We start from the raw sequence: 26,634 nt of genomic DNA, 5'->3' as shown, positions 1-26,634 counted from the left end.
TATTTTTCTTGTTCTTTTTGAGGTGGAACAACCCTTGTGTGACAAATAAAAATGTATTGGATTTACCTTCAAATATAACTCACAGATATAAAATGACATTAAATGTGAAACAAAAAATTTAACAAGAGGACATGTTTATGCAAGTACAAGTGTCGCTTCACTAATGTGGTCTATTGACAAGCTGCCTCAGCAGAATTTACCCTGTAGTGTTTGTAGAGTCGTTTCTCTACATCGTATCACTTACCATCACAACAGAAGCACTATCATATATCGCTAAGTCAAGCTAAATGCTTGTAAGAAACATGAGTGTGTGTGTGTGTGTGTCAGACTGCTATATAAAAACACTTCAAGTTCAGTTTCATTGTATTTGAGGAGAGAGTTGATACCAAGCAGGACTGTCATATACAAGGTCGTAAAAATGGATTCCACTGGGATAAAAATTGAACAAGCCTAAGGACAGTTTCTCTGGATTATGGATTACCCTGAGCTGTTAAATTTTACAGCCTCTCCTTATTGAGAGATTGCACTGAGCATCAACCTTTTACTCAAACTCAAGGGACAGTGAATCTGTTTTGTAGGGACATTGAGTCTGTTTTGCGATCAATGTTTATTGCATTGATATCTACCACAATCCGTCAGCCATAGACAATCACAATGGCTTTACAAGACGTCAGTGGCTTTCAGGACACCCTTATGTCTCACAGGTGGAACACTCCTGCCTCACTCTCTGGGCCTATGGGAGATACCACTCCTCTCCTGGACATGGCTGATGAAAGGAACCTTGGTTGGGGAAGGTTTAAATCATCTGAGAGAGATGGAGGGGTCCCTCTGCGCTTTTTCATACCTACCCCTCAGAGCTCTGTTCCTTTCCGCTGTGAAAATAGACACGCGTCCCTTTCTTCCCTGTCCACCTCCTCATCACCGCCCACCCGCCGCCCATTCCCTTTGTCTCATGGAACCACTACCCTGGCCTTTGTGTTCCAAGGAGGTGTTATAGCAGCGGCAGACACACGTGCCAGCTGCTCAGGGCTTGTCGCCTGTCCCTCTGCCCAGAAGATCCTGCCCATCCACTCCCATTTACTGGTCACCACTTCAGGCAGTGGTGCAGACTGCATGCTATGGGAGAGAATACTGGCCAGAGAGATCCGCCTTTACCAGCTACGCCACGGCCGCCGCTTGTCAATCACTGGCTCTGCCAAGCTCCTCTCTCATATGCTGCACCCATTTAAGGGGACTGATGTGTGTGTGGCAGCCACTCTTTGTGGCTGGGATGTAGAGGAGGTTAGGGTGGAGGAATTCAGGGGACAAAGAGTTGATAGGATGGGATCAGGGGGATCAGGCAGAGACGACAGCATCTCTCCAGCAAAACGGCCCCTTGAAGAGAAAGGAATGTCTGCAAGTGATGCTTGTAGTCAAGATGACTTGACTGACAGTGCCAGTGAGAGAACAAGACATGCAGTAACTGACGTGGCCCTGACAAGATCCCCTGCCAGTGATCGTTGTGGCCCAAAGCTGTTCTATGTGTGCAGTGACGGCACCCGGCTGCAGGGAGAGCTATTCTCGGTGGGCTCAGGTTCGCCCTATGCTTACGGAGTTCTGGATGGAGAGGTGCAGTGGAGCCTGAATGAGGAGGAGGCTATCTCATTGGCCAGAGAAGCTGTGTACAGGGCCACACACAGGGATGCATATTCAGGGAACTGTGTGGACCTTTTCCACATCACTGCCCAAGGATATTGCCGAAGAGACAGGGAGGATCTGAGAGAGGAGTACCACAGAGAGAGGGAGAGGGTGCTGAAGAGGGGAAAAGAAAGAGAGCGAGAGAAAGAGAGCGAGGAAGATAAGAAATAGGAATAGGGATTGATAAATAGGGAAGGGGGAGGGTTGGGGTTAGAGGGTACAGTGAGGGAAAAAAGTACACTGCTTAAAAAATAAAGGGAACACTTAAACAACACAATGTAACTCCAAGTCAATCACACTTCTGTGAAATCAAACTGTCCACTTAGGAAGCAACACTGATTGACAATAAATTTCACATGCTGTTGTGCAAATGGAATAGACAACAGGTGGAAATTATAGGCAATTAGCAAGACACCCCCAATAAAGGACTGGTTTTGCAGGTGGTGACCACAGACCACTTCTCAGTTCCTATGCTTCCTGGCTGATGTTTTGGTCACTTTTTAATGCTGGCGGTGCTTTCACTCTAGTGGTAGCATGAGACGGAGTCTACAACCCACACAAGTGGCTCAGGTAGTGCAGCTCATCCAGGATGGCACATCAATGCGAGCTGTGGGAAGAAGGTTTGCTGTGTCTGTCAGCGTAGTGTCCAGAGCATGGAGGCGCTACCAGGAGACAGGCCAGTACATCAGGAGACGTGGAGGAGGCCGTAGGAGGGCAACAACCCAGCAGCAGCACTGCTACCTCCACCTTTGTGCAAGGAGGAGCAGGAGGAGCACTGCCAGAGCCCTGCAAAATGACCTCCAGCAGGCCACAAATGTGCATGTGTCTGCTCAAACGGTCAGAAACAGACTCCATGAGGGTGGTATGAGGGCCCGACGTCCACAGGTGGGGGTTGTGCTTACAGCCCAATACCGTGCAGGACGTTTGGGATTTGCCAGAGAACACCAAGATTGGCAAATTCGCCACTAGCGCCCTGTGCTCTTCACAGATGAAAGCAAGTTCACAATGAGCACATGTGACAGACGTGACAGAGTCTGGAGACGCCGTGGAGAATGTTCTGCTGCCTGCAACATCCTCCAGCATGACCGGTTTGGTGGTGGGTCAGTCATGGTGTGGGGTGGCATTTCTTTGGGGGCTCGCCAGAGGTAGCCTGACTGCCATTAGGTACCGAGATGAGATCCTCAGACCCCTTGTGAGACCATATGCTGGTGCGGTTGGCCCTGGGTTCCTCCTAATGCAAGACAATGCTAGACCTCATGTGGCTGGAGTGTGTCAGCAGTTCCTGCAAGAGGAAGGCATTGATGCTATGGACTGGCCCGCCCGTTCCCCAGACCTGAATCCAATTGAGCACATCTGGGACATCATGTCTCGCTCCATCCACCAACGCCACGTTGCACCACAGACTGTCCAGGAGTTGGCGGATGCTTTAGTCCAGGTCTGGGAGGAGATCCCTCAGGAGACCATCCGCCACCTCATCAGGAGCATGCCCAGGCATTGTAGGGAGGTCATACAGGCACGTGGAGGCCACACACACTACTGAGCCTCATTTTGACTTGTTTTAAGGACATTACATCAAAGTTGGATCAGCCTGTAGTGTGGTTTTCCACTTTAATTTTGAGGGTGACTCCAAATCCAGACCTCCATGGCTTGATACATTTGATTTCCATTGATAATTTTTGTGTGATTTTGTTGTCAGCACATTCAACTATGTAAAGAAAAAAGTATTTAATAAGATTATTTCATTCATTCAGATCTAGGATGTGTTATTTTAGTGTTCCCTTTATTTTTTTGAGCAGTGTATTTGACCCCCTGCTGATTTTGTATGTTTGCCCACTGACAAAGACATAATCAGTCTATAAAAAATCCAGAAAAACGCATGTCAAAAATATTATAAATTGATTAGCATTTTAATGAGGGAAATAAGTATTTGACCCCTCTGCAAAACATGACTTAGTACTTGGTGGCAAAACCCTTGTTGGCAATCACAGAGGTCAGACGTTTCTTACATTTACATTACATTTTACATTTTAGTCATTTAGCAGACGCTCTTATCCAGAGCGACTTACAGGAGCAACTAGGGTTAAGTGCCTTGCTTAAGGGCACATCGACAGATTTTTCACCTAGTCGGCTCGGGGATTAGAACCAGCGACCTTTCGGTTACTGGCACAACACTCTTACCCACTAAGCTACCTGCCGCCAGGTTTGCACACATCTCAGGAGGGATTTTGTCCCACTCCTCTTTGCAGATCTTCTCCAAGTCATTAAGGTTTCGAGCCTGACGTTTGGCAACTCCAACCTTCAGCTCCCTCCACAGATTTTCTATGGGATTAAGGTCTGGAGACTGGCTAGGCCACTCCAGGACCTTAATGTGATTCTTCTTGAGCCACTCCTTTGTTGCCTTGGCTGTGTGTTTTGGGTCATTGTCATGCTGGAATACCCATCCACGACCCATTTTCAATGCCCTGGCTGAGGGAAGGAGGTTCTCACCCAAGATTTGATGGTACATGGCCCCGTCCATCGTCCCTTTGATGCAGTGTAGTTGTCCTGTCCCCTTAGCAGAAAAACACCCCCAAAGCATAATGTTTCCACCTCCATGTTTGATGGTGGGGATGGTGTTCTTGGGGTCATAGGCAGCATTCCTCCTCCTCCAAACACGGCGAGTTGAGTTGATGCCAAAGAGCTTGATTTTGGTCTCATCTGACTAAAACACTTTCACCCAGTTCTCCTCTGAATCATTCAGATGTTCATTGGCAAACTTCAGACGGCCCTGTATATGTGCTTTCTTGAGCAGGGGGACCTTGCGGGCGCTGCCGGATTTCAGTCCTTCACGGCGTAGTGTGTTACCAATTGTTTTCTTGGTGACTATGGTCCCAGCTGCCTTGAGATCATTGACAAGATCCTCCCGTGTAGTTCTGGGCCGATTCCTCACCGTTCTTATGATTATTGCAACTCCACGAGGTGAGATCTTGCATGGAGCCCCAGGCCGAGGGAGATTGACAGTTATTTTGTGTTTCTTCCATTTGCGAATAATCGCACCAACTGTTGTCACCTTCTCACCAAGCTGCTTGGCGATGGCCTTGTAGCCCATTTCAGCCTTGTGTAGGTCTACAATCTTGTCCCTGACATCATTGGAGAGCTCTTTGGTCTTGGCCATGGTGGAGAGTTTGGAATCTGATTGATTGATTGCTTCTGTGGACAGGTGTCTTTTATACAGGTAACAAGCTGAGATTAGGAGCACTCCCTTTAAGAGTGTGCTCCTAATCTCAGCTCGTTACCTGTATAAAAGACACCTGGGAGCCAGAAATCTTTCTGATTGAGAGGGGGTCAAATACTTATTTCCCTCATTAAAATGCAAATCAATTTATTACATTTTTGACATGCGTTTTTCTGGATTTTGTTGTTGTTATTCTGTCTCTCACTGTTCAAATAAACCTACCATTAGAATTATAGACTGATCATTTCTTTGTCAGTGGGCAAATGTACAAAATCAGCAGGGGATCAAATACTTTTTTCCCTCACTGTAGGTGTTAGAGGGTTGGGGTTAGAGGGTAGGGGTCAGAGGGTTAGAGGGTAGGGGTTAGAGGGTTAGAAGGTTAGTAGGGGTTAGAGGGTAGGGGTTAGAGGGTAGGGGTTAAAGGGTAGGGGTTAGAGGGTAGGGGTTAGAGGGTAGGGGTTAGAGGGTAGGGGTTAGAGGGTATGGGTTAGAGGGTAGGGGTTAGAGGGTAGGGGTTAGAGGGTAGGGGTTAGAGGGTAGGGGTTAAAGGGTAGGGGTTAGAGGGTAGGGGTTAGAGGTTAGGGGTTAGAGGGTAGGGGTTAGAGGGTAGGGGTTAAAGGGTAGGGGTTAGAGGGTAGGGGTTAGAGGGTAGGGGTTAGAGGGTAGGGGTTAAAGGGTAGGGGTTAGAGGGTAGGGGTTAGAGGGTAGGGGTTAAAGGGTAGGGGTTAAAGGGTAGGGGTTAGAGGGTATGGGGTAGATTTAGCCCATTCATAGACGCTAATTACAGTTATTGTCTATTCATGAAGGTATCTTTTGGCTGGGGAGTTTTGTTAAGAGCCCCGACGCTCGTGCTGAACGTTAACATTCATTGCTTGCAGTATGGTTTTGGAAACATAAGGAACGTATCTTTCATATTAGCCATATTTCCATGTTACATCGCTTGTTTACGGAAAACAGACGGAAGACAGAGGCGACTACCTGTGCTAATTAGCTATCTGTGTCTCCGAACACCTGTGTGTAAACGGAAGACTGACACCACAATCGTGTTGTCACTGAAAAATACTGTCGGTGGCAACTCTGTTAAAACTGGTTAAATCAGTGTCTTGACGTGACTTACTTTAATGTATTGACTGTTATTTGTCGAATCACCTAACTTTGTTTAATTGTCACTCGATTCAATTAATCATGTAAAAATTAACTCATATGGAATTTGGGGCACTACGGAAGAAGCTGTTTAACGAGTTACCATCTCCCGAATTAAACTCTTAGAAGATATATGTTATATATCGATAACAGTCACTTATTAAATAATTACCTCTTATCAGTCTCATTCTGAACGTCGCATAATCCTTGAACCTGCAAGAACCCTAACCTTATTGATGAATCAGCAATACACAAATTGGCTTAATTATTTATTTACTAACTAACTAGGCCCCTTACACTTCAGTGTTGTGATGCAAAAATTATAGCAAAATGTATAGCGCATAGAATTAAAAAGGTATTGTCTGACATTATTCATTCTAATCAGACAGGTTTTTTACATGGACGATACATTGGAGATAATATAAGGCAAGTACTGGAAACAATAGAACACTATGAAACATCTAGGCATCTATTCATAGCAGACTTTGAAAAGGCATTTGATAAAGTACGACTGGAGTTTATATATAATACCTGGAGCATTTCAATTTTGGAGAATCTCTTATGAAATGGGTTAAAATCATGTATAGTAACCCTAGGTGTAAAATAGTAAATAATACCAATTTCTCAGAAAGTTTTAAACTGTCAAGAGGAGTAAAACAAGGTTGTCCACTATCGGCATATCTATTTATTAGGGCCATCGAAATGTTATCTATTAAAATCAGATCCAACATTTGTGGAAAAATCACCCTGATTAACTCTTTAGTATTATCCCAGTTTACCTATTTGCTTAAGGTCTTGCCTACGCCTAGCGAACAGTTTTTTAAATTATATGAGAAAAGAATATTCAATTTTATTTGAAACAGCAAGCCAGACAAAATTAAACGGGCCTATTTATATAATTCATATGAATTCGGAGGACATAAATTATTAAATATTAAAGCATTAGACCTATCACTAAAAGCTTCAGTCATACAAAAGTTATACTTAAATCCGAACTGGTTCTCTAGCAAATTAGTAAGATTGTCTCACCCCATAGAAAGGTAAAGACCTGTCTATTTGTGGAAAAATCACCCTGATTAACTCTTTAGTATTATCCCAGTTTACCTATTTGCTTATGGTCTTGCCTACACCTAGCGAACAGCTTTTTAAATTATATGAGAAAATAATATTCCATTTTATTTGGAACGGCAAGCCAGACAAAATTAAACTGGCCTATTTATATAATTAATATGAATTCGGAGGACAGAAATTCTAAAATATTAAAGCATTAGACCTATCACTAAAAGCTTCAGTCATACAAAAGTTATACATCAATCCGAAGTGGTTCTCTAGCAAATTAGTAAGATTGTCTCACCCCATGTTCAAGAATGGCCTTTTCCCCTTTATTCAGATTACAACCTCTCATTTTCAGTTATTTGAAAAGGAAATAATCTCCCAAATATCACTATTTCTAAAACAAGATATAGAAAGTTGGTTGCAATTTCAATGTAATCCTCCAGAAACGACAGAACAAATAATGCAACAAATATTGTGGTTAAACTCAAATATACTAATTGATAAAAAAAACTTTTTTTTTTATTCTTTTGGATTTTCTTCGTAAATTATATCAGAGGTAGGACTGGTGGAGTTATGTTGCACATGCAGCTAACAAAAACATTTGGAAATGTCTGCTCTACCCAAAATTACAACCAAATAATTGCAGCATTACCGCAAAAATGGAAGAGGAAGAGGAAAGTGGAAGGGGGGAAAAGTAAGGAACTTGTCTGTCGGCCCTGCATTAAAGAACATAATTGGTTAAAGAAAATTGTGATAAATAAAAAAGTATACCAGTTTCATTTAAGGACCAAAGGATTGACAGCCATTCCATATAGTTGGGAAGAGATTTTTGACGTACCGATTCCATGGCATGTTTATGAACTGATATGCAAAATGATGCCGGATTCAAAACTTAGAATTTTTCAATTTAAATTATTATACAAAATTCTTGCTACCAATAGAATGTTATTTATATGGGGGATACAATCTTCCCAGCTCTGCAGATTTTGCTGCGAAGAGACAGAATCATTAGATCATTTGTTTTGGTACTGTCCATTTGTAGCTTGTTTTTTGTCACAGGTCCAGGAATGACTGAAGGATTGCAATATTTACCTGGAGCGAACCCTGCAGATAGCACTACTGGGTGATCTGAAAAGTCATAGTCAATCAAGCAATAATATAATGATACTTTTAGCAAAAATGTTTATTTTCTATTTATAATCTGTAGAAACAATGAGAATAGAAGGGTTCAGAACTTTTGTGAAACATCACAGTACAGTTGAAAAATATATGGCAAATAGAAATCCAATATGGATGGTGTTAAGATATAGATGGGAGGTGTTGAATGGAGCTGAAGGATTGTACTAATAACAACTAATAACAACAAGATAACTAATGTAAAGCATACTCTGTCCATAATAAGTATATAGGTTATAGGTTGAGAGCTTTTGTGAAAGAGCACAGTTAGAAAGATATGGCATATAGAAGCAAACCGGATGGACATCATGAAAATGATCGGAGAGGTTGAGGGTAGAGGAAGTTCAGGAGTAAAAACAAACGAAATAGAATTATTGTAAAATTGACTGTGTCCATAAAATGTATATAGTATGTATAAGCTGGAAGTAGAGGCCTAAGCGTTGTTGTTCACTAGTTTACTCCTATTAGGGAAGAATGGTGGGGTTGGAAAGTAATAAAGGGAAATATTTTTTTTTTAAAGGATATGTGTATATATATATATATATATATATATATATATATATATATATATATATATATATATATATATATATATATATATGTATATGTATGTATATGTATTTATATGTTTGTATGTATGTGTATATGTATGTGTATGTATGTATGTATATATATATATATATATATATATATATATATATATATATATTTGCGAGAAAAAAACACATATGGGTGATTGGAAGTGATGCAGACAGGTTGATGGAAGTTACAATCTGTCTGCAATATTTAAGCTGATCGACCCCACCCCCCAAAATAAATAAAATAAAAATAAAAACGAACTAAATAATAACACAATACAAACACACGCACACATAGGTTATTGATTACTAATGTAATGAAAACAGGTCCCTAGTGGACTGGACTAACAATAGCACGAATGCTTGGGTAGAAGGAGGGTTGGCTGATTCAGAGAGAGTGGGGGGAAGGAAGAGACAAAGGAATTCACCTATCGGACATTTGTAAACTACGCTCACTGAAAAACAAATGCTTAGCACCCGCTCATTCGGATTAGAAATGCAACATGTATTTACGTGTAGCTGTCCTCGATAGTTGAGTCAAAGATGTAGGACTCTGGTTTGCCCACCAGAGATCCCAATGTCCTTGGTAGAGTTTCTGGTCGTAGTGGTGGTTAGGATGGGTACTTCAGTGTGCCCTGTAGTTCGTAGAGTTGATCTGTTTGGATAGGTACTTCAGATGTACCACCGGTTGTCGGAGAGGGATTGTCCTTCCCAGCTCGTGTCTTTAGTGAAAGTTCTCTAGACGACTATACATGCCAGCTGCAGACTGAGATGATAAGGTCTAGTGCATTGTCTTCTTCGTCACCTCGTGTAGAGGTTGAGAGTTTCAGAGTTTCTCCATTTCAAACGTGTGGACTAACAGCTTCACGCTTCCTGGTCTGGTAGAAATTCAACCATTTGCAACATCCATCTTATACCGTAATCTGCTTGGTCTTCCTTTGGTAATTGAGTTCTAGTTTTAAACCATTTTGTAACGTTTAGCTCACGCTTCACGTCTGAGGTGAATTTCATCACGAGGGGTTTTATACTTGAGTAGAAAAGGGGGCGTTTCATCATGTTTGTGCTCATCTGGGCGTGGCCACTGACTGAGAACAAATCAATATGGAAACAACCATCTCATCTAGAATGCTAAAATCCCATTGTTATCTTCACAGAAGTATTATTATACTTAATCATTCATTTTATACAACAATTAGATGCAAACCTCATAACTGGGAAGTGTACACTCCCAGAGATACAGTTATGTTGTTCCACCTTCTTTAATGACATCACAACATAGTAAAGAATTTGACATGATTGTTCTTTAAGTCACCACAGACCATTTCCCACATTCTTTTAAGTAGGAATATTGTTTAATTTTCCACTTTTGGATGTTGGAGTCTTGGCTGGAAGACTTCCTTTGTCTCAATACTGCATGGCACGGAAAATATAGTTTCTGCAAGGAATTTACAGTAAGTGTAGCCTATATTATTTTGATGTGATATGTAAGTAGAGGGCTTTATGTTTCTAGAACCGTACCGCAATTGAGAATTGATTTACGTTTAGATGGAGTATCTGGCTGTTTGGACTACTAGAGCCAATTCGCCTAGAAACAGAACATGTAAGTTCCTTGGACTATAAGGAGTAATGTTATGCTCCTTTAGTTCATTCTTGGGCTAGGGTAGATTAGGGAAAACATAAAGTAAATAGAATCAGAGGGTTGAAAAGAAGGATGAAGACTGGCCACTTTTTACAGAATTAAGGGAAATGCATGCAGAGATGGTGGGGCAGAAACAGGGTGTGGTTGGAAAGGGAGAGAATGAAGAGGAAAGGTTGGCAACAAGTAAGGTAGAAATTAGATGAGGGCTGCCACAGTCTGCCAGTGAGATACTACTTCTTCTTAGATTAGGTTTAATGGCGGTTGGCATTCTGCCAGTGCGAGAGTGGGTGCTCTAAGCATTTGGTGTCTTCCATTCAAAGAAGACAGAAAATAAAGATGCTGGGAGTCATCCACCATCTTTGGTCTGGAGTCTAGGTGTGGGGGAGAGGAGAGCGGTAGAGCGAGAGAAAAAAGCAGAGAGGTGTAAAATGGCAGAAGTGGATCTGCTGAGGCTGCTAAGGGGAGGACGGCTCATAATAATGTCTGGAATGGAGTAAATGGAAGGGTATCAAAAACATGGTTTTCATCTGTTTGATACCATTCCATTCACTCCATTCCATCCATTGAACTCCATTCCAGCCATTATCATGAGCTGTCCTCCCCTCAGCAGCCTCCACTGAAGTGGAAGCTGAGTTCGAATCAAGCAGAGCATCAATCAAAGTTGGTGAAGATGAAAGTCCTGAATGGACAACAGTAGTGTCAAAAACTGGAACAAAAAGGAAATTGTCTAATCTTTGGAGTGAGGGATACATCCATGAATGATAATGATTCACTTCTTGTTGGGATGCGTTTGTTGAGTGACCAGGAGTGGTCTTATTTTGATTGATTGTATTTCTGAAGAACAGAGGAAGATTGCAGTGGGCCTCAAAAGAATCCGGACAACAGAAGTTTCCTGCTTTGAACTTTGGAGTAGAGCACCCGTCAAAGGAGTCATCTCAGGGGTGACGACGGATGTTCAGGTTGAATACCTAAAGAGAATTCCTGGTGTGGTTGGTGCCCGGCTTCTGACTCGCTGGGTGAACGAAAAAAAAAAAAAGAATGTCTGTTGGTCCTGTTGTTTTTTGACAAAGAGCATCTACCTATGCATGTGATGCTTGGTTATGTAAGATACACTGTTAGAGCTTTTGTTCCCAAACCACTGCAGTGTAAGAACTGTAAAAGATTGTTGTTTCAAGTGTGTGCAGACGGACGGAGTATACTGAAGAACGGTGTGTAGAAGGACGACGGTGTTGCAATTGTGGTGGGGATCATGATCCCGAGTTCCTGGAGTGAAGGAGATTGAGGTGGCAAAAGTTAGAGCGACCAATCGAATCTCCTATGCGGAGGCGATTAAAAGAATTGACAAAACAAGTGATGCTAGTGATTTTATGGTAGTGGATGCACCACAGCCTGTATTAAAGTTTGCTGCCAGTCAAACAATACCATGTGTGTTAAAAATGTGGATTTTGTGGCGTTCATTGCCACAGCTATAAACTGTACGACTCAAGTCTCAAAGAAGTCTATGATACTGGACATTGTGGCTGCGGCAGAACGGTTTTTGGGACATAAGGATTTTACATCTGAAGACTTGCAAGGGGTACTGGCGCCAGAAGAAGGCCTGCCCTCAGAGGTTCCCGTTGAGCCTGTGTAAGGATCAGATCTGTTTATTTTTTAACAGTAAAGTTGTTTGATTTATTTTATTTTAGGTATTATTATTATTTTTAAGATGTTTGTTCCATTTTTGGGGGGGAATCCTGTTTCCATCCTGCACGGTAGGTGGCGGGATTCACATTCAATTGTGCAATCGCCAATATACCATAGAAGAAGAAGAATCCGGGTGTCGGTTGATCTCCAAAACACTTTCAAAGATGGCGCTGTCTAGTGGCTTGCAGAGTGAGTCTGCGGATTTTTCATTTAATAATGACCGGTCTTTTTCATTTGGTTGTGGACTTGGTCAGACCGACTTGGGCTTTGGGGCTGCACCGGGTGACAGACTTAATTTCTCCATAAAAGCTTCGCTCGGCCCCGACGACGAGGACGGCCCGGAGAGGAAAATAGAATTTCTCCATGGGACCACCACCTTGGCTTTCAAAGTAAATTGAGATTGCTAGTTAAAGCCTCTGTTTTAATGTAAAATAAGTCACACATTAACTCAAATTATATCCTTGAGATTTTATTTGATATTAGCTATAGCTAGCTATATTGGTGAAGTGGTCTTGAGTTCCATGCTGTGTCTGTTTTAGTTTTCTTGATGGCTAACTAGCTAGCTTATGTTAGCCAGCCAGTTATCTAGCGGGCTAATTGTGCTTGCTCATTGCTAACGTTAGCCAAGCTTGCTAGCTAGTTATCTAAATAACTACCTACAGTAGTTTGACAACACTGACAGTTCATCAGCTAGTTTACAAGTTTGTTTTATCTAAATGTGTCACATACTAGCTAGTAGCCACAGTAGCTTGTTTGCTTGGCATTTGGCAGTAATTCCAATTGCACATAGCTAGTTACATAGTCCTATCCAGGGCTAAAGTTACTAGTTAAGTATACATTACATACTGGCCTAAACTTTGTTAATGAGAATTAGTATTCTTCTAAAAGTGTTGGATCAAACTCTCTGTAGCAGAAACAAACCATCAGCTGACAGCCAGTAAGGCCACCAATCTCTCAAGTCAAGTGCAGCTGGCCCTCCCTAACTAACCTCAAATCCCATTTGTCATCATTCCACAGTTCCAACATGGCGTCATCGTGGCGGTGGACTCTCGGGCCACAGCTGGTGCCTACATCGCCTCCCAGACTGTAAAGAAGGTGATAGAGATAAACCCGTACCTGCTGGGCACCATGGCTGGAGGTGCAGCTGACTGCAGCTTCTGGGAGCGCCTGCTGGCCCGCCAGTGTCGCGTCTATGAGCTCCGCAACAAGGAGCGCATCTCTGTGGCAGCTGCCTCCAAGCTTCTGGCCAATATGGTGTACCAGTACAAGGGCATGGGCCTCAGCATGGGCACCATGGTGTGTGGCTGGGACAAGAGGGGGCCAGGTAAATAGCACTCCTACACTCTGAGCACACGTGTTACCCCAATTGACGTATCTATGTTACAGTGGAACCCCAGTCATACATGTATTTGTTTACCCCATGATCTGGTGAACTTGCTAACTATGTAAACACTGTTTTCCCGCTAGCTAGTATGCTGCTACTCTCTGTTTATTATCTATGCAGTCACTTTAACTATACCACATTTGCATATTACCTCAATTATCTCGACTAACCGGTGCCCCCGCACATTGACTCTATACCGGTACCCCCTGTATATAGCCTCGCTGCTGTTATTTTACTGCTTTTATTTTCTACTTATCTATTGTTTACTTAACACTTATTTTTCTGCATTGTTGGTTAAGGCCTTGTAAGTAAGCATTTCACTATAAGGTCTACATCTGTTGTATTCAGTGCGTGTGACAAATAAGATTTAGTAGCTGCTAAGAGTATGGGATGTATTATTTATTAAATTATTTTTTATTTTTTTACATTGGTTCATAATAGCAATAGTTAGCAGGGATTGAGTGAACCTCTCCTGTCTCTGCTGCTTGTGAAAATGTTTACAACACATCAGCTGTCAACAGTTACCAACACAGTTCAGAAAGTAGGCTAAGTACCGGGTTGAGTGAATTTTGGTTGTCTGCAACTAGATGGCATTGCTGTCACACTCTTTCTTACTATTGTGGATTTTACTTGTGCTTTTGGATGCTGTGCAGTAAGAGGCAGTAGCCTACATTACATGAGGTGTGCTTAAAGAGGACTGCACCGTGACGCTCTAATGGGAGATTGATAGGGCTGGGACTGTGGGCCAGGGAGAGCCGGCGTGGTGATGGACGCAAGGTCTCGGCCCGGACAATTGGGTCGCGTGCATAATGTGGTTCTGCTTGATCGATGAGCTTTGTTCACAGAGTGGGGAGAATGTGTGGACAATAACAGGCTTCCAGACTGCCTGGGACCTAGGTGACTTGTGTTAAATCCTGCAATCAATCGGGATAATAATGATCCCAGTATAAGTGCAATAGGAATGGTGGCAGCTACAATGCCAGTGATTGAATGGAGAGGAAAATGTCATGTAAATTAAATCAATCTCGATTAAGAGAAAGCTCATTAGCGGCTACAATGATGTCAAGCACTGTTATTCTGTTGATTAAGTGTCTTAAGTGGCACAAGAAATATATCTAATAAAGTATGTTTAAGAACACTTCAAAAACAAAAGGCAAGAATATTTTTTATGACACATTCTGTTGTTGGGGTACTCCCACACCATTCCAACACATTAACATTTACAATTTTGGGGGGAAGGACAGTTACTTTTAATGGGTGAACATCATAAAATGGAGAGAGACTAGATAGTACATTGACGGCCAAATTACTGCACTGTAATACCAAACCACATAGGATCCAGAAGTGAGTGAGTCAGTGAATTTGCACAGGTAGCAGACGCTGCACAGTATAGGTAAGCTGCTGTTCCCTTGTGTGTGTGAGGCTGAGCATCTGTTTTTGAAGCCCCTGGCCTCCTTTAGCTCAGAGCGGAGCCAGTGATTTGTTTTAGTGAGATCGACAGATGTGACAGACCCATTCAGACAGACAGACGCTGCTCGTCCGTCTGATGCCAGCCCCTGCTCTTCTGAAGGCTGTCACTCTGACGTTCCTCAGCGCTGACATGAAAAAGAGTTAGAGCTTAACCGCCTGTCACCTAGCTGGTGGAGTGGAAGGCGAGGCGCTATGCCGGAACGTTCCGCCGTTCGCAGCTCGCCGCCTTCCTGCAGGTTTATGTGGGCTCATGAATTTAAGCCCTTTTGTTCTGCCACGATGAGCGTCACCCTCCTCTCCCCTCCTTATCTTCTGTGCCGCTTCTCAGTGACGCACTCTCCCTCCCCCTCCGCCCCCCCATCCTACATTCCTGTGTTCTCTATATAGATCCCAGGTGTGTTATGGATGTGGAGGTGTTGGTGCTTTTATCCCTGCCTGGCCCCGAAGAGCCACCCTCCTCCTTCCTCCCTGCCTCTGCATGAGTGGCTGCCTTTAGAAAAGTCTCCTCTATTACATTTTTAACCAGTCCTCCTCAGTCTTCAGAGTCGCTGCTCCAAAATTGCAAATTATCCTGGCGCATAGGCAGGAGCTTAGTGATTATCAGAGGGAGCTAACGACGCGTATAGAAGGTGCAATTTGCCAGTTGAAAGCAATTGTGACTTCTTAGCGACCAATTTCTTAAAGAAGGCTGTCCTTAACTGGCCTGGGAGCTGTGGCCTATCATTGGGAGGATTTGTGTGAGCTATACAGTTGAAGTCGGACCTTAGCCAAATACATTTAAACTCAGTTTTTCACAATTCCTGACATTTAATCCTAGTAAAAATTCCCTGTCTTAGGTCAGTTAGGATCACCACTTTATTTTAAGAATGTGAAATGTCAGAATAATAGTAGAGTGATTTATTTCAGCTTTTATTTCTTTTTTCACATTACCAGTGGGTCAGAAGTTTACATACACTCAATTAGTATTTGGTAGCATTGCCTTTAAATTGTTTAACTTGGGTCAAACGTTTCAGGTAGCCTTCCACAAGCTTCCCACAATAACCGGGAGACTCATGGGTGGCGCACAATTGGCCCAGCGTCGTCCAGGGTAGGGGAGGGAATGGCCGGCAGGGATGTAGCTCAGTTGATAGAGCATGGCGTTTGCAACGCCAGGGTTGTGGGTTCGATTCCCACGGGGGGCCAGAATAAAAAAAAAAAATGTATTCACTAACTGTAAGTCGCTCTGGATAAGAGCGTCTGCTAAATGACTAAAATGTAAATGTAATGTAAAATAAGTTGGGTGAATTTTGGCCCATTCCTCCTGACAGAGCTGGTGTAACTGAGTCAGGTTTGTAGGCCTCCTTGCTCGCACACGCTTTTTCAGTTCTGCCCACACATTTTCTATAGGATTGAGGTCAGGGCTTTGTGATGGCCACTGCAATACCTTGACTTTGTTGTCCTTAAGCCATTTTGCCACAACTTCGGAAGTATGCTTGGGGTCATTGTCCATTTGGAAGACCAATTTGTGACCAAGCTTTAACTTCCTGACTGATGTCTTGAGATGTTGCTTCAATATATCCACATAATTATCCTTCCTCATGATGCCATCTATTTTGTGAAGTGCACCAGTCCCTGCTGCAGCAAAGCACCCCCACAGCATGATGCTGCCACCCCCGTGCTTCACAGTTGGGATGGTGTTCTTCGGCTTGCAAGGTACCACCTTTTTCCTCCAAACATAACGATGGTCATTATGGCCAAACAGTTCTATTTTTGTTTCATCAGACCAGAGGACATTTCTCCAAAAAGTAAGATCTTTGTCCCCATGTGCAGTTGCAAACCGTAGTCTGGCTTTTTTATGGCGGTTTTGGAGCAGTGGCTTCTTCCTTGCTGAGCAGCCTTTCAGGTTATGTTGATATAGGACTTGTTTTACTGTGGATATATATACTTTTGTACCTGTTTCCTCCAACATCTTCACAAGGTCCTTTGTTGTTGTTCTGGGATTGATTTGCAGTTTCCGCACCAAAGTACGTTCATCTCTAGGAGACAGAACGCATCTCCTTCCTGAGCGGTATGACGGTGCGTGGTCCCATGGTGTTTATACTTGCGTACTATTGTTTGTACAGATGAACCTGGTGCCTTCAGGCGTTTGGAAATTGCTCCCAAGGATGAACCAGACTTGTGGAGGTCTACCATTTTTTTTTCTGAGGTCTTGGCTGATTTCTTTTGATTTTCCTATGACGTCAAGCAAAGAGGCACTGAGTCTGAAGGTAGGCCTTGAAATACATCCACAGGTACACCTCAAATTAACTCAAATGATGTCAATTAGCCTATCAGAAGCTTCTAACGCCATGACATAATTTTCTGGAATTTTCCAAGCTGTTTAAAGGCACAGTCAACTTAGTGTATGTAAACCTCTGACCCACTGGAATTGTGATACAGTGAATTATAAGTGAAATAATCTGTCTGTAAACAATTGTTGTCATGCACAAAGTAAATGTCCTAACTGACTAGCCAAAACTATAGTTTGTTAACAAGAATTTTGTGGAGTGGTTGAAAAACAAGTTTTAATGACTCCAACCTAAGTTTATGTGAACTTCCGACTTCAACTGTAGGTATATAAGGTTGTTCTTTGAGATGTGTGTGTGATTCACAATTATCACAGGTTCACGCTTTGATGGTGTTGAGAGAAACAGGCTTTTTCCCTCCCTGATTCACCATCTGTAGGTTGGCTCTCTGGTGGAACAGCACAGGCTGGTGGTGCTAGTCACTGCCGCTGCGTCACTGTGATCAAGCCCTCTGCCTGTGTCACGTTGGGGAACAAACTGTCTCACAAGTCATCCTTGCAAATACACCAGCCTGCATTTTGTGTGTGTGCTTGCATTATCAAGTGTAGCTTGTGCGTGTGTACATGAATATGGTTGTTATTTTGTGGATTTTGTTCTTTCGTTTTTCCATCTTTTCTCTGAGTTCGGGTCACCTGCTTGGCCCAGTATGGGTCGATAGTTAATTTGGGTGTGTTGGAAGGGATCAATAAGGCCTAGAGCAGCGCCCCGGGGAGGACAGACAGGCAGGCAGTGTGTCAGGATGTGCCTCGTCAGCAGGTTCTGCTGGGCTTGGTTTACTCTGAGAGGATGTAGCTGTTCACATTCCCTCTGGAGGGCACCACACGGTGTGTGTAGTTGGATCTATTACGTGTTTGTGTGTGTTAGAGAAGTGTGTGGGTGGTAGGGCTGTCCCCGACAAAAAAAATATCTTGTTATTTCGACCAATCGATTGGTATAATTATTTTTACGTGTTTTTCCATATGTGTGTTAAGGCTGAACGATTTTGGAAAATAATCTAATTGCGATTTTTTGCCCCCAATATTGCGATTGCGATTTAATATGCGATTTAATTTATTTATCCTTTTTCCCCTACAAAACATAATGAATGATTTAAATATGACCAACACAATAGTATATACATTTAGTGTGAAATGTTCTTTCCCATAGGCTGGGTCTATTTGTTAGAATTAAATTCAAACATGTATGACTTGAAATAAATGACATTTTTATTGAACTGCTCATTACAGAAACATCTGTGGCTTTGCCACTGTGCATTTAAATAATTTAAACAAAGGCATGAACTTTGTAAACACTGTGTGCAAAAGGTACAGTCTTAAGAAAAAAATAATTTTAAATTGTATGTATCTTACTGCTCCCAAGTCAGTAACATTTCACACAACTGAAACAAGGAATTTGCTTTGAAAATATTTTGTAAAATCAAAGTAAATAAAGTTATAAATAAAAAATGAGAAATGCACTTTTAATTTAGACAAACTATTTTTTATAAACGATTTGAATATTATAATATAAAATAGATGAGCCTCACTTATCTCAAGTACACAACAATAACACACCACACAGACTAAAGTTCACTACGAGTATGGCACTGCCAGCCATACTTATCCAACAGTTCTGTTCTCAGTGGCTCACAGGTTTTTTGCTAAGAAAACCAGAATATTGACTTTTTCTGGCTTCAAGGCTGAGCGAGTGCAAGTCACAATATTCCCTCCTGTGCTAAAAAGACGCTCTGAGGGAGCGCTTGTAGCAGGTACACAAAGATACTTGCGTGCCATGGTGCACAACTGTGGGTAGCTGATCTTGTGCACCCTCCACCAAGCCAATGGATCATCTTCTCCATCAATGGTAGGAGTCATCAGGTAATTGTTTATCTCTGCCTCTGCGACATCTTCAAGATTTACAGGCAAAGAAGGAGAGGCTGAACTGGTCTTGAAAAAACTGCCAAGAGACCTCTTCGTCTTTTCCCCCAAGGACTGTGCACTTTGAGGCATCTGAACAGTTTCAGTACGAGACCTCTTCTCCTATTAGATGAAAACAACAGCCATTAGTTTTCCAGTTAGATTTTACAGAAAATTTTTGTTTTTGTGAAATACATAATTATTTACCCAATGATATGTACGTTGTGCCAAGTCTACTATCTCTGTCTTCAGACGAGTCTTGATAGCAGGGATGTTGTCTGTACTGATGTACTGTATTTTGAACCTAGGGTCCAGGAAACAGGCAACATCCAAAAGCTCCTGGATGTTTGGGTCTCCATATTTGTTATTGAGGTATGCTAGGACTTTGGTTTTTATTGATTTAGTCAGGTCAGTGTCCTCAGCATCTTCAGCCAGGACTGATGTGGCAAAAAGGTGGAGAACTGGCTTGAGGTAGGAGATGCTTACATACTCCTCTCCAGAAAGAGCATCAGTAAACTCCAGTAGAGGATGCAGTGCCTTGTGAATCGACTCCAACACGTCAATATCCTGCCAGGTTGGGATAAGGGAGCGTGCATATCGATCTCCAGACAATACCTGAGAAATGGCTTTGGCCTGTTCAAGCACTCTGGCAATCATCATTTCTTTAGAACCCCATCTTGTTGGGCACTCCGTTATGAGGTTGTGCTCAGGGAGTTTGAGCTCTCTCTGTGCCTCCGTCAGGGCTGCTTTCTTCTTCCAACTGTGGGAAAAGTGCCCCACCAGCTTCCTGCACAGTGCTGTTGCCCTTGACACTCTGTCATCTTTGAGTGCATTTTCTAAAAGAAATAAAAAGTAGTGTATTACACACAATTTGAGTTTTGATACAAGGCTCTCACTATTACACACTCAAATTAGCTGTAATTCTGAAATACACACATCCACAACACATCCTCTCTCTCTCTCTCAATTCAAAGGGTCTTTATTTGCATGTCAATTCTCTCTCTCTTTCTCTCTCTCTCTCTCTCATAAACACTAAAAAAACATGTAAAAAACAAAAACAAGAAAAGAAAAAAAATGCAGGTGGGCATTCCACCACAGACAGACATATGATATAAGCAAGTAAAATGAATTTACATATTAGAAAAGGAGTGGAAGTATGAATTTATTTAATCCCATCCGATTTATATAATATCATTTATATATATTTGTATATTCAGCTTTACTAATCGACGCATCTCTCTCTCTCGCACTCGCGCACACACACACACACACACACACACAAACACACACACACACACACACACACACACACACACACGATAACTTACCAATGGCAAGATGTAATCTGTGGCCAAAACATTGGAGCCTCGTCCATTCATTAAGCCGCGCAGCAAGCACCATATTCGACGCGTTGTCCGTCGTGATGCAGACGTGATTCTCCTCGTGGAGATCCCAGCTGACAAGCCCTTCTCTCAGGCCGGCTGCAATATTTTCCCCTGTGTGATCGTCTGGGAAGTAGGTAGTTTGTAGGCAGCGAGCTCGGAGGTTGAAATCTTCATCAATAAAATGGACTGTAAGACTCTGGTACGGCTCAGCTGTGCGGCTTGACCACATATCAGTAGTGCTAGCAAAAAACTCCACCGTTTTAAGTTCCGCGGCGACTTTCTCTTTGCACTTTTTGTACAGCTCCGGTATGGCAGTCTGACTGAAGTATGTGCGGGAGGGTATACTGTAACGTTTATCAAGCGTATGTATTAATGCCATGAACCCAGGCTTGGTCACCGTGCTGAGAGGCATCATATCTTTGGCTATGAACTCGGTTATTGTCCGAGTGATTTCTCCGTGCCGTTTTGAATTACGTTCATACGGAGTGACACTTTCGAACATTTCTGTCAGTGATCCCTGTCTTGAGGTATTTGGCTTGTCTCGCGCACTGATGCTCGGCATTTTGGTCATACAACTGTCATGCATTGATTTGTGGTATTTTTTTAAGTGCTGAAACAGGTTTGTAGTGTTACCCCGTGAAGTAGCAATCGGAGCACGGCATGCTCTGCACAACACCTGACGCTGCTCAGCATCTTCTTTTTTAAAACCAAAATAGTTCCACACCACCGACGTGCTGTTCCTCTTCGATATTAAAGTATCAGCTGTGTCAGTTTCTGACTGTTCCGTCGAGCAAGAGGCCATTGCGCTGGACAGCATGAAAAGTCGCGTCACGTGACCACCTCAAATCGCGCACGTTGCGATTAGAAAATCGCAACGTGCCCCCTTTCATGCTGAGTGGTTATCGAAAGGGAGAGAGCTTGAAATATTTTTCAAATAGGCTAAATTGAGGAACTATTGTCATTCTCAATGGATGTAAAAACAGACTTTGTTTACTTGCTGTATGAGGTGAATCATTTTTTTAATTTAGAAGCTCCACAGTGATGGTGAGTTAATACAATCAGAAATAGTATCAGATCCCCAAATGGGCACATTTATAGGCCTACATTTGCACGCAGGCCAGGTAGCCTAGGCCTACTTCTATGCGTGATCAGGTGTGTGTCCTTACTCAAGAAACAAAAGACAATTAATAAATTGACAACTCGTAAATGGAATGAAATTAAGTAAAACTTGTTTCTCACAAGTGTAGCCTAGGTTGTGTGCTCTGCAAACAACCTGTCCACTCCTACAATGAGAATGGTAAGACTGTAATAATAATATATTGAATGCATTAACAAAAATTACCATAACCAAACAAAGATTGTAGATTAGAAATTATGGGAATTACGGGTAGATGTACTACTGGTGATACTGGTGTGCTTCTACAATGGATTAGTCCACTCAGACAGGTGTCTTGTGTGCCATTAAAAATTATAATTATATAGTGCATTCGGAAAGTATTCAGACCCCTTGACTTTTTCAACATTTTGTTACGTTACAGCCTTATTCTTAAATGGATTAAATCGTTTTTCCCCCTCATCAATCTACACACTACCCCATAATGACAAAGCAAAAACAGGTTTTTATATCACATTTACATAAGTATTCAGACCCTTTACTCAGTACTTTGTTGAAGCACCATTGGCAGCGATTACAGCCTCGAGCCTTCTTGGGTATGACGCTCCAAGCTTGGCACACCTGTATTTGGGGAGTTTCTCCCATTCTTCTCTGCAGATCCTCTCAAGCTCTGTCAGGTTGGATGGGGAGCGTCGCTGCACAGCTATTTTCAGGTCTCTCCAGAGATGCTTGATTAGGTTCAAGTCCGGGCTCTGGCTGGGCCACTCAAGGATGTTCTGAGACTTGTCCCGAAGCCGCTCCTGCGTTGTCTTGTCTGTGTGCTTAGGTTCATTGTCCTGTTGGAAGGTGAACCTTCGCCCCAGTCTGAGGTCCTGAGCGCTCTGGAGCAGGTTTTCATCAAGGATCTCTCTGCGCTTTGCGCTGTTAGTTTTTCCCTTGATCCTGACAAGTCTCCCAGTCCCTGCCGCTGAAAAACATCCCCACAGCATGATGCTGCCACCACCATGCTTCTCCATAGGGATGGTGCCAGGTTTCCTCCGGACATAACGCTTGGCATTCAGGCCAAAGAGTTCAATCTTGGTTTCATCAGACCAGATAATCTTGTTTCTCATGGTCTGAGTCCTTTAGGTGCCTTTTGGTAAACTCCAAGCGGGCTGTCATGTGCCTTTTACTGAGGAGTGGCTTCCGTCTGGCCACTCTACCAAAAAGGCCTGATTGGTGGAGTGCTGCAGAGATGGTTGTCCTTCTGGAAGGTTCTCCCTTCTCCACAGAGGAACTCTGGAGCTCTGTCAGAGTAGATCAAGGCCCTTCTCCCCCAATTGCTCAGTTTGGCCGGGCGGCCAGCTCTAGGAAGTGTCTTGGTGGTTCCAAACTTCTTCCATTTAAGAATGATGGAGGCCACTGTGTTTTTGGGGACCTTCGATGCAGCAGAAATGTTTTGGTACCCTTCCCCAGTTCTGTGCCTCGACACAATCCTGTCACGGAGCTCTACGGACAATTCCTTCGACCTCATGGCTTGGTTTTTGCTCTGACATGCACTGTCAACTGTGGGAGTTTATATAGACAGGTGTGTGACATTTTAGAATAAGGCTGTAACGTAACAAAATGTGGAAAAAGTAAAGGGGTCTGAATACTTTCCGAATGCACTGTGTGTGTGTGTGTGTATGTATGTATGTATATACAGTTGAAGTCGGAAGTTTACATACACTTAGGTTAGAGTCATTAAAACTCGTTTTTCAACCACTCCACAAATTTCTTGTTAAGAAATTAGAGTTTTGGCAAGTCGGTTAGGACATCTACTTTGTTCATGACACAAGTAATTTTTCCAACAATTGTTTACAGACAGATTATTTCACTTATAATTCACTGTATCACAATTCCAGTGGGTCAGAAGTTTACATACACTAAGTTGACTGTAACTTTAAACAGCTTGGACATTTTCAAAAAATTATGTCATGCTTTAGAAGCTTCTAATAGGCTAATTGACATCATTTGAGTTAACTGGAGGTGTACCTGTGGATGTATTTCAAGGCCTACCTTCAAACTCAGTGCCTCTTTGCTTGACATCATGGGAAAATCAAAAGAAATCAGCCAAGACCTCAGAAAAAATCTGTAGACCTCCACAAGTCTGGTTCATCCTTGGGAGCAATTTCCAAACGCCTGAAGGTACCACGTTCATCTGTACAAACAGTAGTACGCAAGTATAAACACCATGGGACCACGCAGCCGTCATACCGCTCAGGAAGGAGACGTGTTCTTTCTCCTAGAGAATAACGTACTTTGGTGTGGAAAGTGCAAATCAATCCCAGAACAACAGCAAAGGACCTTGTGAAGATGCTGGAGGAAACGGGTACAAAAGTATCTACAGTGGGGAAAAAAAGTTTTTAGGCAGCCACCAATTGTGCAAGTTCTCCCACTTAAAAAGATGAGAGAGGCCTGTAATTTTCATCATAGGTACACGTCAACTATGACAGACAAATTGAGGAGAAAAAATCCAGAAAATCACATTGTAGGATTTTTAATGAATTTTTTTGCAAATTATGGTGGAAAATAAGTATTTGGTCACCTACAAACAAGCAATATTTCTGGCTCTCACAGACCTGTAACTTCTTCTTTAAGAGGCTCCTCTGTCCTCCACTTGTTACCTGTATTAATGGCACCTATTTGAACTTGTTATCAGTATAAAAGACACCTGTACACAACCTCAAACAGTCACACTCCAAACTCCACTATGGCCAAGACCAAAGAGCTGTCAAAGGACACCAGAAACAAAATTGTAGACCTGCACCAGGCTGGGAAGACTGAATCTGCAATAGGTAAGCAGCTTGGTTTGAAGAAATCAACTGTGGGAGCAATTATTAGGAAATGGAAGACATACAAGACCATTGATAATCTCCCTCGATCTGGGGCTCCACGCAAGGTCTCACCCCGTGGGGTCAAAATGATCACAAGAACGGTGAGCAAAAATCCCAGAACCACACGGGGGGACCTAGTGAATGACCTGCAGAGAGCTGGGACCAAAGTAACAAAGCCTACCATCAGTAACACACTACGCCGCCAGGGACTCAAATCCTGCAGTGCCAGACATGTCCCCCTGCTTAAGCCAGTACATGTCCAGGCCCGTCTGAAAAACAGCCCCAAAGCATGATGTTTCCACCCCCATGCTTCACAGTAGGTATGGTGTTCTTTGGATGCAACACAGCATTCTTTGTCCTCCAAACACGACGAGTTGAGTTTTTACCAAAAAGTTATATTTTGGTTTCATCTGACCATATGACATTCTCCCAATCCTCTTCTGGATCATCCAAATGCACTCTAGCAAACTTCAGACGGGCCTGGACATCCAAAGTTGACCCACTGGGAATGTGATGAAATAAATAAAAGCTGAAATAAATCATTCTCTCTACTATTATTCTGACATTTCACATTCTTAAAATAAAGTGGTGATCCTAACTGACCTAAGACAGGGAATTTTTACTAGGATTAAATGTCTGGAATTGTGAAAAACTGAGTTTAAATGTATTTGGCTAAGGTGTATGTACACTTCCGACTTCAACTGTGTGTGTGTGTATATATATATATATATATATGCCACTGCTCGACTAAAAAATTATCGGTCGACTAAATGGGGGCAGCCCTAGTCTGTAGCCTACACCTCAATTTCCCTGACACAGTTCCACACCTGTGAAATGAACCCACTTTACCTTGCTCTCCTCCTACCCCTCCCTGAATGTCAGATGGTACAGACTGACTCCTGTCTCTCTGCCTCCTCAGGGTTATACTACGTGGACTCGGAGGGGAACCGTGTGTGCGGGGACCTGTTTGCAGTGGGCTCTGGGTCCATGTATGCGTACGGTGTGGTGGACAGCGGGCTGAGACAGGATCTGTCTGTGGAGGAGGCCTGTGAGCTTGGCCGCAGGGCTATCTACCAGGCCACGTATCGAGACGCCTACAGCGGAGGACAGGTCAACCTGTACCACGTCCACAGTGAGGGCTGGACCAGAGTGTCCCAGGAAGATGTATTGAAGCTGCACCACCAGTACCAAGAACAGAAGAAATAGAGAGGGGTAGGAGGAATGGTCGAAGGAGGGAGGCGATGGAGGGAGGGCGTTTTAGTTTCTCTGTCAAGAGCTTTTTAGAATGGTCAAAATTAGGGATGGTTGATAAGGATATAGCAATCATTTTCTTCTGTTTGGATTCATTTCACTTACACGTCCGTTATGGTTTACTTTCAGATATGCTCCTAGCTAATTGAAATGTTTGAACATTTTTACCAAACAATGGGCTGCACTTCCCCAACGTAGTGTTTGATATGACACAGTGCGCGCTGTGTCCTAGTGAAGAGGCTGGTAAGTCAAATACGGCTCACTCAGTCTTGGAGTAGTCTCTCTCTTACACCGTTATAGATCTACCTTGTAACCACAACTGGGAAAGCAATAAACCCTGAGATGTTTTTTCAGCTTGAAATGTGTGTTTCTTTTTATTTATGTCCTCTTGTGTTTGCTCTGGTGTTTACTGTAGATGTGTCTGTTATTCATGTACACAACACATTCTCACCTGTCATTTCATGTTTTTCCTTTCTTCTCCATTCCTTGATATTGCTCCTTTCCCCAGAATTTTCATTTTCTGTTAATATTTTGTCATCTGCATCTGAGATCCTGATGTATTCTGTTCCTCTACCTACAAGCGACCCCTCGAACCCTGCTCTGTGATCATTGGGGAGTAGCTGCAGTGTTTACCTTTAAACCATAGGAGTTGCTAATTACATATCTATCACTAATTGTGCTTCCTGTGTGGAAAACAGAGTATTTTCCCCTCACGTGTAACTTCCCCTCATCCACTGTTTTAGCAACAGTTTATTTATTTAATTGGAAGGGAAATGTATTGTTTAATTTC

The 26,634-nt window shown here is 42.8% G+C and overlaps 3 protein-coding genes across 3 annotated transcripts; 2 read left to right on the top strand and 1 right to left on the bottom strand.

The window, feature by feature from the left end:
• Window positions 1-654: 654 nt before the first annotated feature.
• Window positions 655-1,848, top strand: LOC311098866 (proteasome subunit beta type-11-like; the record flags this gene model as incomplete). Its single annotated transcript, XM_084139429.1, has 2 exons — window positions 655-1,272; window positions 1,501-1,848. 2 exons carry the CDS (start codon window positions 655-657, stop codon window positions 1,846-1,848), a joined length of 966 nt encoding a protein of 321 aa, XP_083995555.1.
• A 10,442-nt stretch (window positions 1,849-12,290) lies between these two features.
• On the top strand, window positions 12,291-26,197 carry psmb5 (proteasome 20S subunit beta 5). The gene is made up of 3 exons (XM_084139198.1): window positions 12,291-12,555; window positions 13,184-13,490; window positions 25,513-26,197. Exons 1-3 carry the CDS (start codon window positions 12,331-12,333, stop codon window positions 25,797-25,799), a joined length of 819 nt encoding a protein of 272 aa, XP_083995324.1. The 5' UTR covers window positions 12,291-12,330; the 3' UTR covers window positions 25,800-26,197.
• Window positions 18,527-21,137, bottom strand: LOC311098660 (E3 SUMO-protein ligase ZBED1-like). The gene is made up of 3 exons (XM_084139196.1): window positions 20,568-21,137; window positions 19,447-20,075; window positions 18,527-19,362 (listed from the first exon to the last, which is right to left on the bottom strand). The coding sequence occupies exons 1-3, from the start codon at window positions 21,124-21,126 to the stop codon at window positions 18,970-18,972; spliced, it is 1,581 nt and encodes a 526-aa protein (XP_083995322.1). The 5' UTR covers window positions 21,127-21,137; the 3' UTR covers window positions 18,527-18,969.
• Window positions 26,198-26,634: the final 437 nt, after the last annotated feature.

The sequence above is a fragment of the Coregonus lavaretus genome (assembly GCF_964263955.1).
Source record: "Coregonus lavaretus genome assembly, chromosome: 23".
In the NCBI taxonomy this organism is placed as follows: domain Eukaryota; kingdom Metazoa; phylum Chordata; class Actinopteri; order Salmoniformes; family Salmonidae; genus Coregonus; species Coregonus lavaretus.
This window is presented reverse-complemented; position numbering and strand designations above follow the sequence as displayed.